We start from the raw sequence: 13,728 nt of genomic DNA on the forward strand, positions 1-13,728 counted from the left end.
AATTCTCACCTTCCTTCACACTGTCCACCCCACTTGAGAGCAAACGGCCAACTCTTCTAAGTGCCCAACTGTCCCCAGCTTGAATTACAGGATCAGATAAAGTTTCCCAGGATTTCTCAGTTGGAATATTTCAGAGGACATCAGAAACACACTCCTTCTCAGACACAGAGCTTCCACAATCCAGCAGGGACGTGATTGGCTAGATTTGAATATGACCAATCTTCGGTCTTGATGTGTGTGCCACCTTCTGTCCTGGAATTAAATAAGATCCTAACAACTTAATTAGTAGATACATGCAAGCTCATAGCATTATCAATAGACTAATATAGAAAAAACTTGGTTCTTTCTAAGTGATGGAAGTCCAGAAAAAAAAAGCCAGAAACCTTAACCACGAGCAGGCTGCATTCAGGGTACTGAGCATAAAAAGAATTTCTTGTCCTAAAAAATCACGAGAATTTTTTGGAGCAACCGAGAAAGCCCAGGAGTGTAGTCCTGATAAATTCTGAGAATTTTTTGGAGCAACAGAGAAATCACTGAAAAAGTTTAAAGGAAACCTTAGAGAACCTTCATTGCAACACTAAGAAAGAACCAAGAAACTAGTGCATTAAGTAAGTTAATATACATTGGTTTTCACCAACAGTCTGCATTGTGTAGTTCTTGATGAGGATGTAAAATGTTTGTTTATACTGATGTGAGGGAATCAAGATTTGTTTCTAAATAAACAAAAAAACATAGGAACTTAGAAATAAGGTAAAATGCAGACTGTTGATCTAAATGTGCTTAACATTAATATTAAATATCATTGTTAGTCAAGAAAACTGGAACAAAAAATTGAGAGATTGAAGACAAAATGAAAGTAACACTTTCGAAACTGAAAATATCCCAATTCTAAAACAAACCTGAAATGAAGACCTTCAAATTAAATTTTGCTTAATTCTAAATTCTGATAACATTTTGTTTTCAGTAAGACTGACTCTCAAAAACTTTCCTACAAGCAGGTGGTGTCATATTTTCTGGCTTAAGGCCAAGAACATTTGCATTTATTTAACGAAAATTCTGGTAAGTCTTGAAAGTAATCAATGATGTATACAAGAAGGTAAAAAAGATGGCATGAACTAACCTTGCTTACGGTTAGAAATGCTTTTTTGCTTGAGATAAGTGAATATTTTTGGCTAGCAATAGTTAAAGTTTGTGCTAATGAGCTTGCAGATCCACTTTACTAAGTGTACATTGAGATTGTTCAATTTATAATTAAAAATTTTCCCTTGCTTATGAAATTAAACAACCACCATCAAGCTGCCAAGCACTTTAAAATGGTGAAGATGGATCTAAAAGGAAATTATTTTTTAACTACTGACTCCCAAAGAAAATTAAATTTCTCTCCTACACAAGTTTTAAAAGAGATTGTTAATCAAAAACAAACATTTTATAGTTATTTTAAGAAAGCTACAGTATGTAGTAAGGTTGAGTGGCAGCGTGATGTTGACTGTTGCTCGAAAAGAGTTCATTAGTGAAATATTTTTTACTTTTTATGAAAGAAGTACATTGTACACTAAGATAACAAGTAATCATTTAACAAGCCATCCTTAGGGCCATGAAGTATTAGATTTTGCTAGTTAAATTCTAAGAGTTCCACCAACTAATTTATATTAATTTTTCTTAGCCTGTGATGAAGCACACCCCAATTTGCAAGAGCTGAACATTGAAAAACTGGACATCCTGCATCCTTCTCATAATTAATTTGCTGTAAGTTACTCAGTGTGGTTGTAATTTTTAAGGTTACAGATGGAACCTTAGCATATGACCAATAGAATAGTTACCATAATTTATATTTAGTTCCTAGCTGTTTTTTTTCCTGTAAAGATAAACATAACTTTGCAAATTTTTAAATTTGAGTCTTACCAAAAGAATTGAGACTTACAGGTGGCTGCCAAGATCAGTGCAAAGCCTCACAACAAAATAATTTACTGGACAGGTGTCTTTCTTGTGTTTGCAAATAATGTGAATTTTGATCAATAAACTCTTGAAATTCAGTTCAAAGTGAGTTTGTTGTTAATGACTCCAATCATTGATCCAATTAATCACATCCAGTGTACATCTATAGTGATATTTAGTACCAAAATGTTTGGAGATAATTTTCCTTTCAGAAAAAGCACTTATTTGAATAATGGTGGCACACACACTTATGTAGCATTAGATAATATTATCTGACTCAGTGCTAATCCTTGCATTGGTATGCAGTTTGTTCAGTTACTGTAGTCTGTAAAGTATTCAATTTGGTGATTGTGGTACAGAGTTTGTTAGTTGGTAGTTAAGCCTGCAGTGTAGCAGTGTCAATGACAGTATCCTAGGATTCAATTGAAGTGCTGAAGTCAGGTCTAGTTTTTTAGGTTTGTCCAGCTCAGGAATAAATCATTTGTAAACGTGCAAGTAGTTGTTGATGTCAGATGTCAGTTTCAATCCATCCATTGTAAGTCAAGTTTGTGCTGGTTCTGTTTGAAATTAAAGCTTGTTGGTTGGCTTGATGAGGTCGTGAAAAAGTCATTTGTAAGGTGTAAGTAGTTGTTTTTGTCAGAAGTTGTTGCAGTTTGTGCTGGTTCTGTTTGAAGTTACAAAATAATGTTCAGTTTGCTGGTTGCTTTGTTTATGAATAAGTAATAAATAAGTAATGAATAAGTAATAAAGGCACAGTATAAGTGTGTAATTGGTGATGTCAGATAAATGTTGTCAGTTTCAATCCATCTGTTGTTAGTCAAGTCTGTGCTGGTTCTGTTTGAAGTCAAAGTTTGTTGGTTGGGTTGTTGAGGTCATAGGTAAGTCATCTGTGAGGTGTAAAGTTGTCAGTATTAGATGTTGTGAAGTGTCACATCATCTAGTGTAAGTCAAGTTTGTGTCGGTCCTGTTTGAAGTTAAAGTTTGTTGGTTTGTTTAGTTCATGAATAAGTCATTTGAAAGGTGTTACATGTAGCACATGTAGTTGTTGGTGTCAGATGTTCTCCGTTTCAATCCATCTATTGTTAGTCAAGTTTATGCTGGGTCTTTTTGAAGTGAAAGTTTGTTGATTGGTTTGCTGAGGTCATGAAAAGGTCACCTGTTGTTGGTATCAGTCAAAAGGTGTTTGTTCTACTAAGTTAGCAACTGTATGAAAGGTTTTTCCTCAGTCTTACCTGCTCCAAACCAGTGCAAGCAGTTTACAAAGAATCAACTAGTTACAAGAGTCTAGTTGAAGACTATGTCAAGCTAAAGAAATAACCAGCTAACCTGAACAGGGGTTGTGGAACAACAGCTGGGTGAAAAACCTCCCCGTACGTCCACTTGCTCCTGGGAGGAAAACCCCGGGCCAGCTGTACCCCGCGTTCAAAGGCCTCCCGGGCAGGGCCAACTTATTCTAATTAAATAAAGTACTTATGATACCATTAGCCATCTTGTCAACTTGTCTACTAGGTAGCTTGACTCTTTAAGCATCCTCTTTAGTGCCTGCACTCTTGTCTTTTTCCTGGCCTCTGAGTCTGTGCTGTCCTCTGGTGCTTTCTGTCTCGTCCAACATCCTGTGATGAAACAAGCACAGTGATAGGTTATTTTGGAATCCAAACTGAGATTTAGGGAGCCTGAAAGATGTATTTTTTATCACTTGCAAGGGTTTAGCTGTTGTCTTTCTTAACAGCTATGCTTGGATAACAAGTCATTAAAACATGAATACATGTAAAACTGACTAATGCACACTACACAAACTATATTGTTCACTCCATTGATTTTTCACTCTACTGGTAAAAATCTTTCAAGGATCCTCGAGGATCTTCATGAGGATATTATCAAGGATCAAGATCCTCAAAGATTCTGACGAAGACCTTTAAGGATCTTCATAAACTAAACACCCTGTCTGCAATAGGTGCACTGTATACCCAACAAGCATCCTGAGCTTCCAAATTAAATTAGTTCTCAGGGTAGGATCATTGTTCTTGATTCTCAGAGCTACATTTTGCCCCATAAAAAGAATGAAATCCTACAGATGAATGCTTAACAAATTCTTATTTTAATTTAACATATTGATGCCAGCTTTTTTGTGTGTATGTCCTCTTATTAATGATAAAGTGCTTCCTAGTATTGTTACAGTAGCTGACGATCCACTTGGCAGTGCTTGTGGATCCACAGTCTTCTTCAAATGATAACAGTGTGATGAAATTTATCATCAGTGAGAGGATATAAAAAGCAATTTATGACAATTCAATTCTGTTATTTTAGGACATTTTAGATACAGAAAGCCATAATAGAAAGCCAAGATGAATTTGTAGGCAAAAGCCATAATAATCAAGCAAAGATGAATTTGTAGGCAAAATTGCAAGGAAACCACAATTTCTTTCAGTCAAAACAATTCCAAAAATCATGTCATAATTCAAACTACATGAATGACACTTGAGGTGGAATTTCTAGAACTTTAACCTAATTTATTCTGTTCAAAAATTCCTGAAAGCCTGCTACACCAAGTTCAGTCCACTTGCATGAGATCAGTACTTTGAACACAGCATAATATAGAGTCCATTCATCAAATTCCAAATTAAAGTTTAACTAACATGTGCTTTTCTCCTTACAGTAGAACCTGATATGGACTTAAAGTCACCTCAAGCAATTTTGGTAATTTTCTCCCGACCCAATTTAGCCTAAGAGAGAGGGAAACGAAGTGCCCATGCTGAATTCAATATTTTCTCACAAAAACAGCATTCAAAGCCACATGTATAGTGCTCAAACTTAACCTAAAAATTACTATTGAAAACTTTTTATTTGTCAACTGTTTGGTCGTGTGATTTGACACTTCCATGGTGACAGGTTATCAAGGATAAAAGAATACTATTTGCATGCAATTGTACTGCTTAAACTTCAATCAGGAATTGACAACATTCAAATAATGTGTTGTAAGAAGTTTTGCAAAAAATTTCAAGACTCGCTTAGCTTGTGAAGGACATCATCAGTGTGATTGTTCTCTTATTCGGGGGGGGGGGGGGGGGCGAATAGGGGTATGCAAATCTGCCAATCTATGGCTTTTTTTCACCAAATCCGTCAATCTGCAAAACCACATATGGAAACAAAAGTGTAAAAGTTCAAACTAGGTAAACTGGTAAATGTGAATGCCATTCATTTGTTAACTTCACACAAACAGTAAAGAAGGTAACATGCTTGATGACTATAACACAGTACAATTCCAATAACAGTCTCACACCTGAGTTTAAATGAGATTCGTCCAAAAATTGAAATAATTTAGGTGAACTCATTAACATACCGACCAAGGCTGAAGAAAGATCTACCATCCAAATCTCGTTTAGAACCCAAGATCCAAATGTCAAGACAGGCACAATCCAGAATCTGCACTAAAATTCACAGCTGATCCACGATCCACTGTGTTTTCAAAATCCGCGAATCTGCTCGATTTATCACAAAAATCCACAATCTGTGTGCTTTTGAAGATCAAATCCGCCGATCAGAAAACCAATTCACCCCCCTCCTTATTAGTCAATGAGTATGCAATAAATTTAACGGTAATTCAATTGTAAATAAATCATTTGAATGTTACTGCTTAGTACTTAATTAACAGATATGTTTGTCTTGGTGTGATATTTCAAACACAGTCAAACCTATCGTATTTTTAAACATTTCCCTGTTGAAATAAACATAACTGTTTCTTGGTGTCTTACCTCCTTGGTTCTACTATTTATATTTTACCCTGGAGATGAACTTTCAGTTTGCTTAATCGTCGTGAATTACATTTAGACGCCATTTTAAGCAGCAAAACTTATCTCGCAATGCGCTGCTCCTGCCTTTTGAGAAATTCCGCCGACCAATGTAGGGTGTTGTCCAGGCTAATCGATCGTGTTAGGTCCCGCGCGTGTATAGAGAACGTTATGTTTTAATATGAATAAGAGAAAAGAACCCACGTCAAAACAGCCTGGGATCGACAGATTTTTTTGTAAATCCCAACAGACCAATGGAAATGAGGAAGCTCACAAAACAGCTGGTCGAGGCGGTCGACAAATACCAGCGATCACAGCTTCAAGTACTGCAAGTACTTCAGCCACATGTGGGCAGCCTGTAGAACTGAGTATTATGCTACAAAGAGTGGAAGAAAAATTTCCCGAGTCTAGAAATGGTAAAGCATTTCATTCTTATTACCACTGTAACGAAAAGAGATGTTCAATGTCTGATCCAGCTTATTTGAGTTCCTCTAACGGTAAGATAGCTCGGTAATGTAGAGATTTTATTATAATTTTTATTTCCGGTTTCACTCCTGTTTTATGCATTTGACCATAATAACAAATTATTATAACTGTTAGCAAACATAAAACCATATTGCTGATTATGGACTGTCATTTATTTATTTATTTTTTTTTTTAAACAAGGAACACTCAGGTCTGTTGGAGATATTTCATAACTTTATTCATTTGATCTCTGTAAATTAAGGTGCATGAATTTGAAATTATGCCATTTTCATGCCCTAGAAAGCAGGAAAATGCATTTCTAGGGGTTTCATGCTCAAAAAATTTCTGGGGGGGGGCATGCCCTCAGACCCCCCTAGATGCTCAGGCCCTTTCGGGCCTTCAGAATGTGGCCGTGGGCCACGTATTTCACTGCTATGGGTGATAACTTACATGCAATGGCTGCTTCAAAACTTAATGACAGCCCTGATAAGTACCCCCCAGATATAAGCCCATCTATTGTTAGATTATGAGCAGTCCCTCTTTCACTTAGTCCGTTGTCCATGACGCGAAAAAAAAAACTGTGAGAGAAAAATGGCCGTGAAATCCTGGGGGCTAGGAGCACGCAAAAGGAGGGACTATCGCCTAAGCCAGGGAGTTTGACCTTTCACGGCCACGTGATTTTTCGGTGTAGGATTTCTTATCTTGACGTCCTCTTTTATCACCTGTTGTCAAGAAACCCCAAGAGATATCCTGAATAAAATCACTCTACCCTACTCTTCTCGCTGAGTAGCAAGGCAAAAAGATGTTTTCTTTTTCTACATTTTTTTTTTTACATTATTTGACATAGGAGATCATCCAACTGTGGTGACATGTTTGCCGATAGCAGCGGAAAGTTTCAGGAGAATGTCCAGTTTCAAGTGAAAGTCTGGTTCAATCTTTCAAATGGACGGCAGAAAGGCCAAGCTCTGTGAATTCATGTTCTACACTGAATTGTTCTTGGATGATGCTGTTGAGCGGCAAAATCACACGCTCGCATTTTGGTTCGAGGCAGAAAGCTTCACCAAACAAAACAATAATTGGTAAATTAAAATCTTTCCAAAGCCTGTAGGCAGAATTGCAAGAACATCATGGCTAGCAAAGTGCGAAAGACACAAAGATACAGGTAAAGGTTGAACCAGGAGCCTAATGCATGATTATGGCAACTCTGTGTAATCTGGGCTCTGATATCCATCTTATGGAGGTTTGTCAGTTTAAACCCTTAATTCCCCATTGGAAAATTTCACTTAGCTTGGTAATTGATTTTTCTTTGAAACTTCTGGGTTTTAAAACTCCCCTTAGCTTCTAATTGGCTTGCATTGCACAAATATCATTTTGTCAGTTGTACAGTATGATTCTGATACATGAAGTTTCTGAAAGGCCCCATTACAGGCTTTCAAAAAGGGGGTACACATCACGAAAACCATGTTTTAAAGTGTTTTGCACCAAAGATTTCCGGTTGAATGGAAAGGCTTGATCCCCTGTCTAATTTTACTTGGAAGTATAACATGGATTATTGATGGCAAGGTGTTCCAAAGTAATGAGAGCTATGAGGAGATTCTCCCAGGTTCACATTGCTTTGCCTTAAATTTCATCAACAATACCTAGTAGCAAAGATAGTGGATCATGTGCATCCGCAGTCGAGTGTCAATTGATAACCTCAATCAAGGGTACCCATCAACACTCGACTGCAGATGCCTTTAGTACACATGATCCACGATTGTTACAAGACAGTGTATTTACCTGGTTGCTCAAGGTCTGAATGTTTTTGGTTTCCACTGTCCAGCCAGAGTTGTCCACTCATGCTCATCCAGTTTTCCACCATGTGTCCAAAATTGTCCACTCTGTATTCATGTTTGTCCACTGTCCATGTCCATCTAGGTGTATCCAGTGTGCCATCCTGGTTTGTCCACTGTCTGTCCATTCTTGTTCATTGCTGAGTAAGTATTGAGAAATTCAGAAAAGATTCTTGTTGCTGGTGAAACTATCAAGAACTCAGTCCAATGACTATTGTTAAAGAAAAAACATTTATTGTAAAGAGATAATTTATATTTTTTAACAGATAAACCCAACCAAACCAAAAATGCCTATATGCCTATCTCAAATCATTAATAGGAGGAGTGAGTACAACGTACGGGTGTAGCTGTAATATTCAGTCAGCCTGATAACCACTGAAAACAGATGAGATGTCTTGCATTATTGAGGCACCTTCCAAAATTAACTAGCAACCTCCCTGAAATGGAAGGTGTGTGCCTGGGATATCTGGGAGCTTCCACTGTGGCCAGCAAGCCCCAGCACCAGTAATGAGGACCAGACAACCCGATAATGGCAAACTCTGAACGGTTTAATGACAAACACTAGAACTACAACACAATCGCAACAAGATGGCAATCTGGAACATGTGAGAGACATTGAGCAAATGAAACACGTATACCAACAAAAGTTAAGTCAATTGTTAGCTCATTTTAAGACCTTGATGAGGAAAAGACTCTTAATGGATAGCTAACTGAATTTATCTAGTATGGAATACTTTAAATCTTCTAATTCTTTAGCTTCTATTAGATTTGAATTTCTTAGTGCATTTTAAATTTTATTCACATAGAATTAATTTTATTGTTGTTTGTTACATATTTCACTGAAAAGCCCCTTGGGGACGTGGGATAAATGTATGTATGTATGTAACTAACAATGCCCGCTGACGCAACCTCTTCTTCTTTAAAAATAAAAATAGAACTACCATGGTCTAAGCCTAACAAAGAATGAGGTTAGAAATAACAGGGAGTTCATTAACAGTTCTATGATAAACAAAATGTTTCTGAAATGAGTGTTTGGATAAAGGGACAGTCTTGCAGCTTCCAAAAATCATGCTACATGTAAGTAAGTTAGTCCAGTATGTATTCCTGCAAATTACGCTGGGGGTCTCTCAAAGGCTAAAGCAGGACCCCTGTCCCACTTTAAAGGGTTGAAATGGGGATATTTGGTTTTTGAAAGAAAGAGCCTGGAGCCAAGAGAGTTGCCATGGCAATGTCACTACAGGTGTCATTTTGTTTCTTTTGTGATGTACATTTCTGGTGCCAAAGATTTTTCATTTCATAGTCACTTTAAGAAGTTAGACTTTCACTTCATTTTCTGTCAAAACCAAGTCATTTTATCTGTCAAAATCTATTATTATTTTGTCCTTTTTTTTTTCTGCGAGGTTTGTGTAATTGGAAAAAAAAATTTAAAAACTGAACATAAAGTTGGAAAGATACATGTAGATATTTTAAATGCACCACACTTTTTCATTACTATGTTGTTCTAGACAATAATCATCAGCTCACTTTTCTGAGCATCTATCATCCATACTACACAGTGCATGCATGGAAACCTTCGAGTATTAAACCTTTTCCTTGATATCTTTATTTTTACAAACTGATTTTCTATCCAGGCTTTAAGCCAGGTGGCCGTCCGGCGTCCTGGGGATGGCCACTTTTCAAAAGAAAATAAATAAATAAAGCAGAGATCTTGTTGATTTGCAGTCAGTAATTTCATAATAGTTCAAACAAAATCACTTGATTTCTACAGTGATTCTGGAAATGCTTTTGAACACACCATCTCATCTTATTTCTACTTTAGTTTCCTTTGGTTACTTCATAGGTGAATACCAGACACTCTTTTCCCATTTACACGAATTTCACCGAAAGGAATTTTGTGTAACCAGCAAAAAGCATTCCTCCTGGTGAGCCCTTGTTGGTGACTACATGAAGTATTAATTTGTGAACCAGCACAAGTCGTTTATCATTCAAGTCCAGTCGATACATTTATCAGCTGAAAACCAAGGAAAACACACCTTAGACGCTTCAATTTTTCTAAATATTCTAAGGGGGGATGCCACAAGATCCCATCCCCCTAGCGGGATGGGACCCATATTTGTTAGTGGACGGCCACTCACAGAATCCTGGCTAAAAGCATGTTTCTATCTCTCACCCAGGCACTATCGCACCCTACTTTGAAATGCATTAAAAGTACTTTACAATGACGACATGGTATTGTGATAAAAATAAAGGCTTCCACAGTTTCTGGCACCATCTTGATTGACTGGAGTGGAAATTCAATAAAACACAAACATGCAATTTTTTCCTCTTATGCTCTATACCAAATGTCATGAATTACAAAGAGATAGTGTCAGTGAGTTCAAAAGTAAAAGTTTCTACTTGACAACATGCAATGATCTTTCAAAAATTGTTTGTGCTCAATTGTCAATGTAAAAATTAGGGGAAGTCTGGAAAATTTTTTTGGGAAAGTGATTCACCCCCACCCCCCTGGAAAAAAATTGCCTGTATGCCTATGTTGAGGATGATTAACATTTGAAAGTTTTAATGACTAATGAGTTAACGGACCGAGCAGAAGATTTTATCAATGACATTTGGAGGACACAGCTGTACCCGGAGGCAAGGAATCACAATTTAAATTTTCAATGCATATGTCTCTAAATTTTCCCACAAACCGCAGTTCTATGTTATGAAGGGAAAAGAAGTGAAAAAACAATTGCGGCCGTAATAAATTACAATTTGCAGCTAGACATGAGAAATTGGCTTCCCAGATGTGAGATTCGCACAAATGCAAAGCCGTAAGCTATTAAGGTCTGGGAGGAAGGGAGAGTTTAAGTATGTTTTAACATCTTAGGTGTTGTCTAAAGTCAGCACTTCAGGGGTTCAAAATTTCCTTTAACCAGCTTCTAACTCAAACAAACCGTAGCTTACGGATATTTTTGCTCAAAACAAAGGGCAAGTGTGCGGGTGTGGACAAAACATGGGGTAGTCTATGGCCTACGCCAATGGCCTATGTCATGGTGTAGGCCATGGCCTACCCTGTTACCTACCTATGGCCTACCGGTGGTCAGAGTTTTAAAAAAATTAACAAAACATCAGTAAGAGTCAAATGAGTAAGGTGGCATAAGATTATATCCCTCGTGGTTTCTTGTATCCCACTGATAGGGGTATACTAACAAGTCACTAACTGACACTAACAGTTACTAACGCCATTCATCACATGTATACATTAGCACTCCACTCTATGTTACAAACTGGCAGCTGGTATGGATCGTGAGGCCGCCATTCTGGATATTCCCAGCGACCATGTAACATCCACTTTTTCCCCGCAGGGGGGTGGGGAGGGAATCCCATATACAAATGACGGGGGTGCTTGACATACCTTACAAGGGTCAAAAACGCAATTTGGTACCTCTTAGGGTGTTTAGCCTCAAAAAGTCCACAGCGGGAGCTTTTGCGAAATATGAAAGGAGATAATGTCTTAAGTAATAATTGGTACCTCTTAGGGGAGAAAAAGATTTCAAACCACGCCTGCAAAACAGGATCTTGGTGCCTCTTAGGGGCTCTTTCCAAAATTCCCACCAGCACCCCAGTCTTCGTTATATGGGAGTTTCCCTGGGACCTTCCCCTCCCTATTAACCTGCTGTTATGGTTGATTGTTTGGCCTGACTGGAGAAGCTTGATGTCGAAGACAGCGAGAAATAGGACATTTCAAGGCTGAGTGCTGTAAGGTTTGCATTGTTCGTTACCTCTCATGTTGAGAATCATGTTACTGACTTTTTAGTATACCCCTCTCAGAGGGATATAATTTTATGCCAGCTAACTCGTTCGACTCTTACTGATCAATGTTTTGTTGATTTTGTTAAAAATTTGACCACCGGTAGGCCATAGGGTAGGCCACAGGGTAGGCCATGGCCTACACCATGGCCTAGGTTATGGCCTACCCCACGTTTTGTCCACACCCCACGTGTGCGATACGTGAAAGAATTTGAATTTCCCGCTTTATGTGAGACACTTAAATTTCGGACATTTAAACTTATCTAATGGCAAGAACGAGACGATGACTGAGCGTAAAAACCAATATTCGTAAATAAACGTATTTGAGTTAAAGCTTAAGCTTACCCTAGCAGTTTAGCATTTCAGCTTCCTATCCGGCTGTTGTTCATTTGCGAAGGTCAGTCAACGTGGTCCCCATTTTATGTGTTTTGTAGCCTGCTGAAGGCATAATTCTTGCATTGAGGTACAAATACACAACAGAAAATACGTTATGAAAGGCTAAAAATACCAAAGGTAGTCTCTTCATCGATTGTTTGGCGAAAAAATAAGATTTTAACCGGCTCGAAGCTTCGGCAGCCATGTTGTGTTTCTCTTTCGTTCCCAGTCTCTCTTGCGTCAAGGAAACGCGGGAAAGACAGGGGTCGATAAGGGGCGCTTTCCATTCGCCAAAAATTTCCAAAATTTTCGAAACGGGGTCAAATGGTACGGGAATTTCCTGGGAAAAGTTCCAGAAAATCCGGAAATTGTTTAATTTCCGAAAAGCAAACCATTCAACCGAAAATTCTGGAAATTCCGAGATGAAAATCAAATGGACTCTTTTCTCTCGAGCTGTTTGAAAACAAACATCAACTTCGTGCAAATTCTCTTTGTTACTTGGTGGCCTGACGCTTCCCATAAGGCATGATACTCTATGGCAGTTGTAACTCCAAAAAGAGAGTTGAAGCTAAGGACCACTGGCCGCGCGCTGAGCGTGGTTTGTGAGTTTCACATGGTGAATGGCGGATCAGGACACGAGTTACAGAATAATAAAAAAAGTACTTTGTAATAAAAGTTTCATTTCTTTTAGGGGAAGCAGAAATCGTTAACAGCCCGTTTGGGTTGTTCGTTCAACATTTCATAATGAGAAATTGTAATGTAATATCTAAGCTGGCTTATTAGACTTATTACTTTTTTTTGATGTCATCCGCCTTCCTCGGTTAGCTTGTATAAACAATGACACGCTATAGCCGTGAAGTCTGAGTACATGGACAAAAAATAATTAACGTTCATCGTTGTAATTGCCTTTACAGGTAAACGCCATGCAGTCCACGGACGTTTCTAAATGATACGGCTCTAGTTTAGGACCTCAATACTCTGCTCTTTTGGACAGTTCGGCACAGAATGATTTTTATAATGAATATTGCTGCTAGATAAGTGTGATTAGCTGTCTCGAAAATATTAGAACTTATCCCTAACAAGATAACAAGGTTTATACTACCACACTGTTAATTATATTATTTCTCGACCCCATCAGCTTTTTACTCTAATTTTAATTAAGTTGTACAAAGTGGCTTTTTTTTTTTCGTAAAAAATAGTTTGATCTAAAGTAACATCTCGAATGAGGATAGTGATTGTTTTCTTGAGTCTTCGTACTGAAAACAGGGTTTGATATCCTTCTTTATTTTTATGCTATACACGTTTCTCATATCTCCTTAATGACTGGTCACAAAGATATCAAAGCAATATTGTAATTCGTATCGAGTGTTCATAGTTGTACATCTGGTCTCGATAGTTAGTTGATAAGACAACGGTCAAAGTGTTAGCTAGCAAATTTCTGGGAAAATTGTAGTTTTAAATGGTAAGAATATTATATTCCCAGTTTTAGAAATTACCATAATTATCATTCCTTCTACGACCACCTACTGGGAACAGTAATG

General features: G+C 37.7%; 1 protein-coding gene across 1 annotated transcript; it reads right to left on the bottom strand.

The window, feature by feature from the left end:
- Window positions 1-1,385: 1,385 nt before the first annotated feature.
- On the bottom strand, window positions 1,386-12,737 carry LOC145490885 (uncharacterized). Its single transcript, XM_081470008.1, has 3 exons — window positions 12,158-12,737; window positions 7,968-8,160; window positions 1,386-3,548 (listed from the first exon to the last, which is right to left on the bottom strand). The coding sequence occupies exons 2-3, from the start codon at window positions 8,146-8,148 to the stop codon at window positions 3,406-3,408; spliced, it is 324 nt and encodes a 107-aa protein (XP_081326134.1). The 5' UTR covers window positions 8,149-8,160; window positions 12,158-12,737; the 3' UTR covers window positions 1,386-3,405.
- Between the last annotated feature and the right edge of the window lie 991 nt (window positions 12,738-13,728).

Source organism: Orbicella franksi, chromosome 1 (genome assembly GCF_964199315.1).
Source record: "Orbicella franksi chromosome 1, jaOrbFran1.1, whole genome shotgun sequence".
Classification (NCBI taxonomy): Eukaryota; Metazoa; Cnidaria; class Anthozoa; order Scleractinia; family Merulinidae; genus Orbicella; species Orbicella franksi.

What these genes read in the sequence shown, in the direction of transcription:
- LOC145490885 (XM_081470008.1), bottom strand. Translation starts at nt 8,148, where the DNA reads ATGGACAGACAGTGGACAAACCAGGATGGCACACTGGATACACCTAGA. An exon ending in TTCAGACCTTGAGCAACCAG is followed by an intron (nt 3,549 to 7,967) that starts GTAAATACACTG and finishes GTTTCATCACAG; the next exon opens with GATGTTGGACGAGACAGAAA.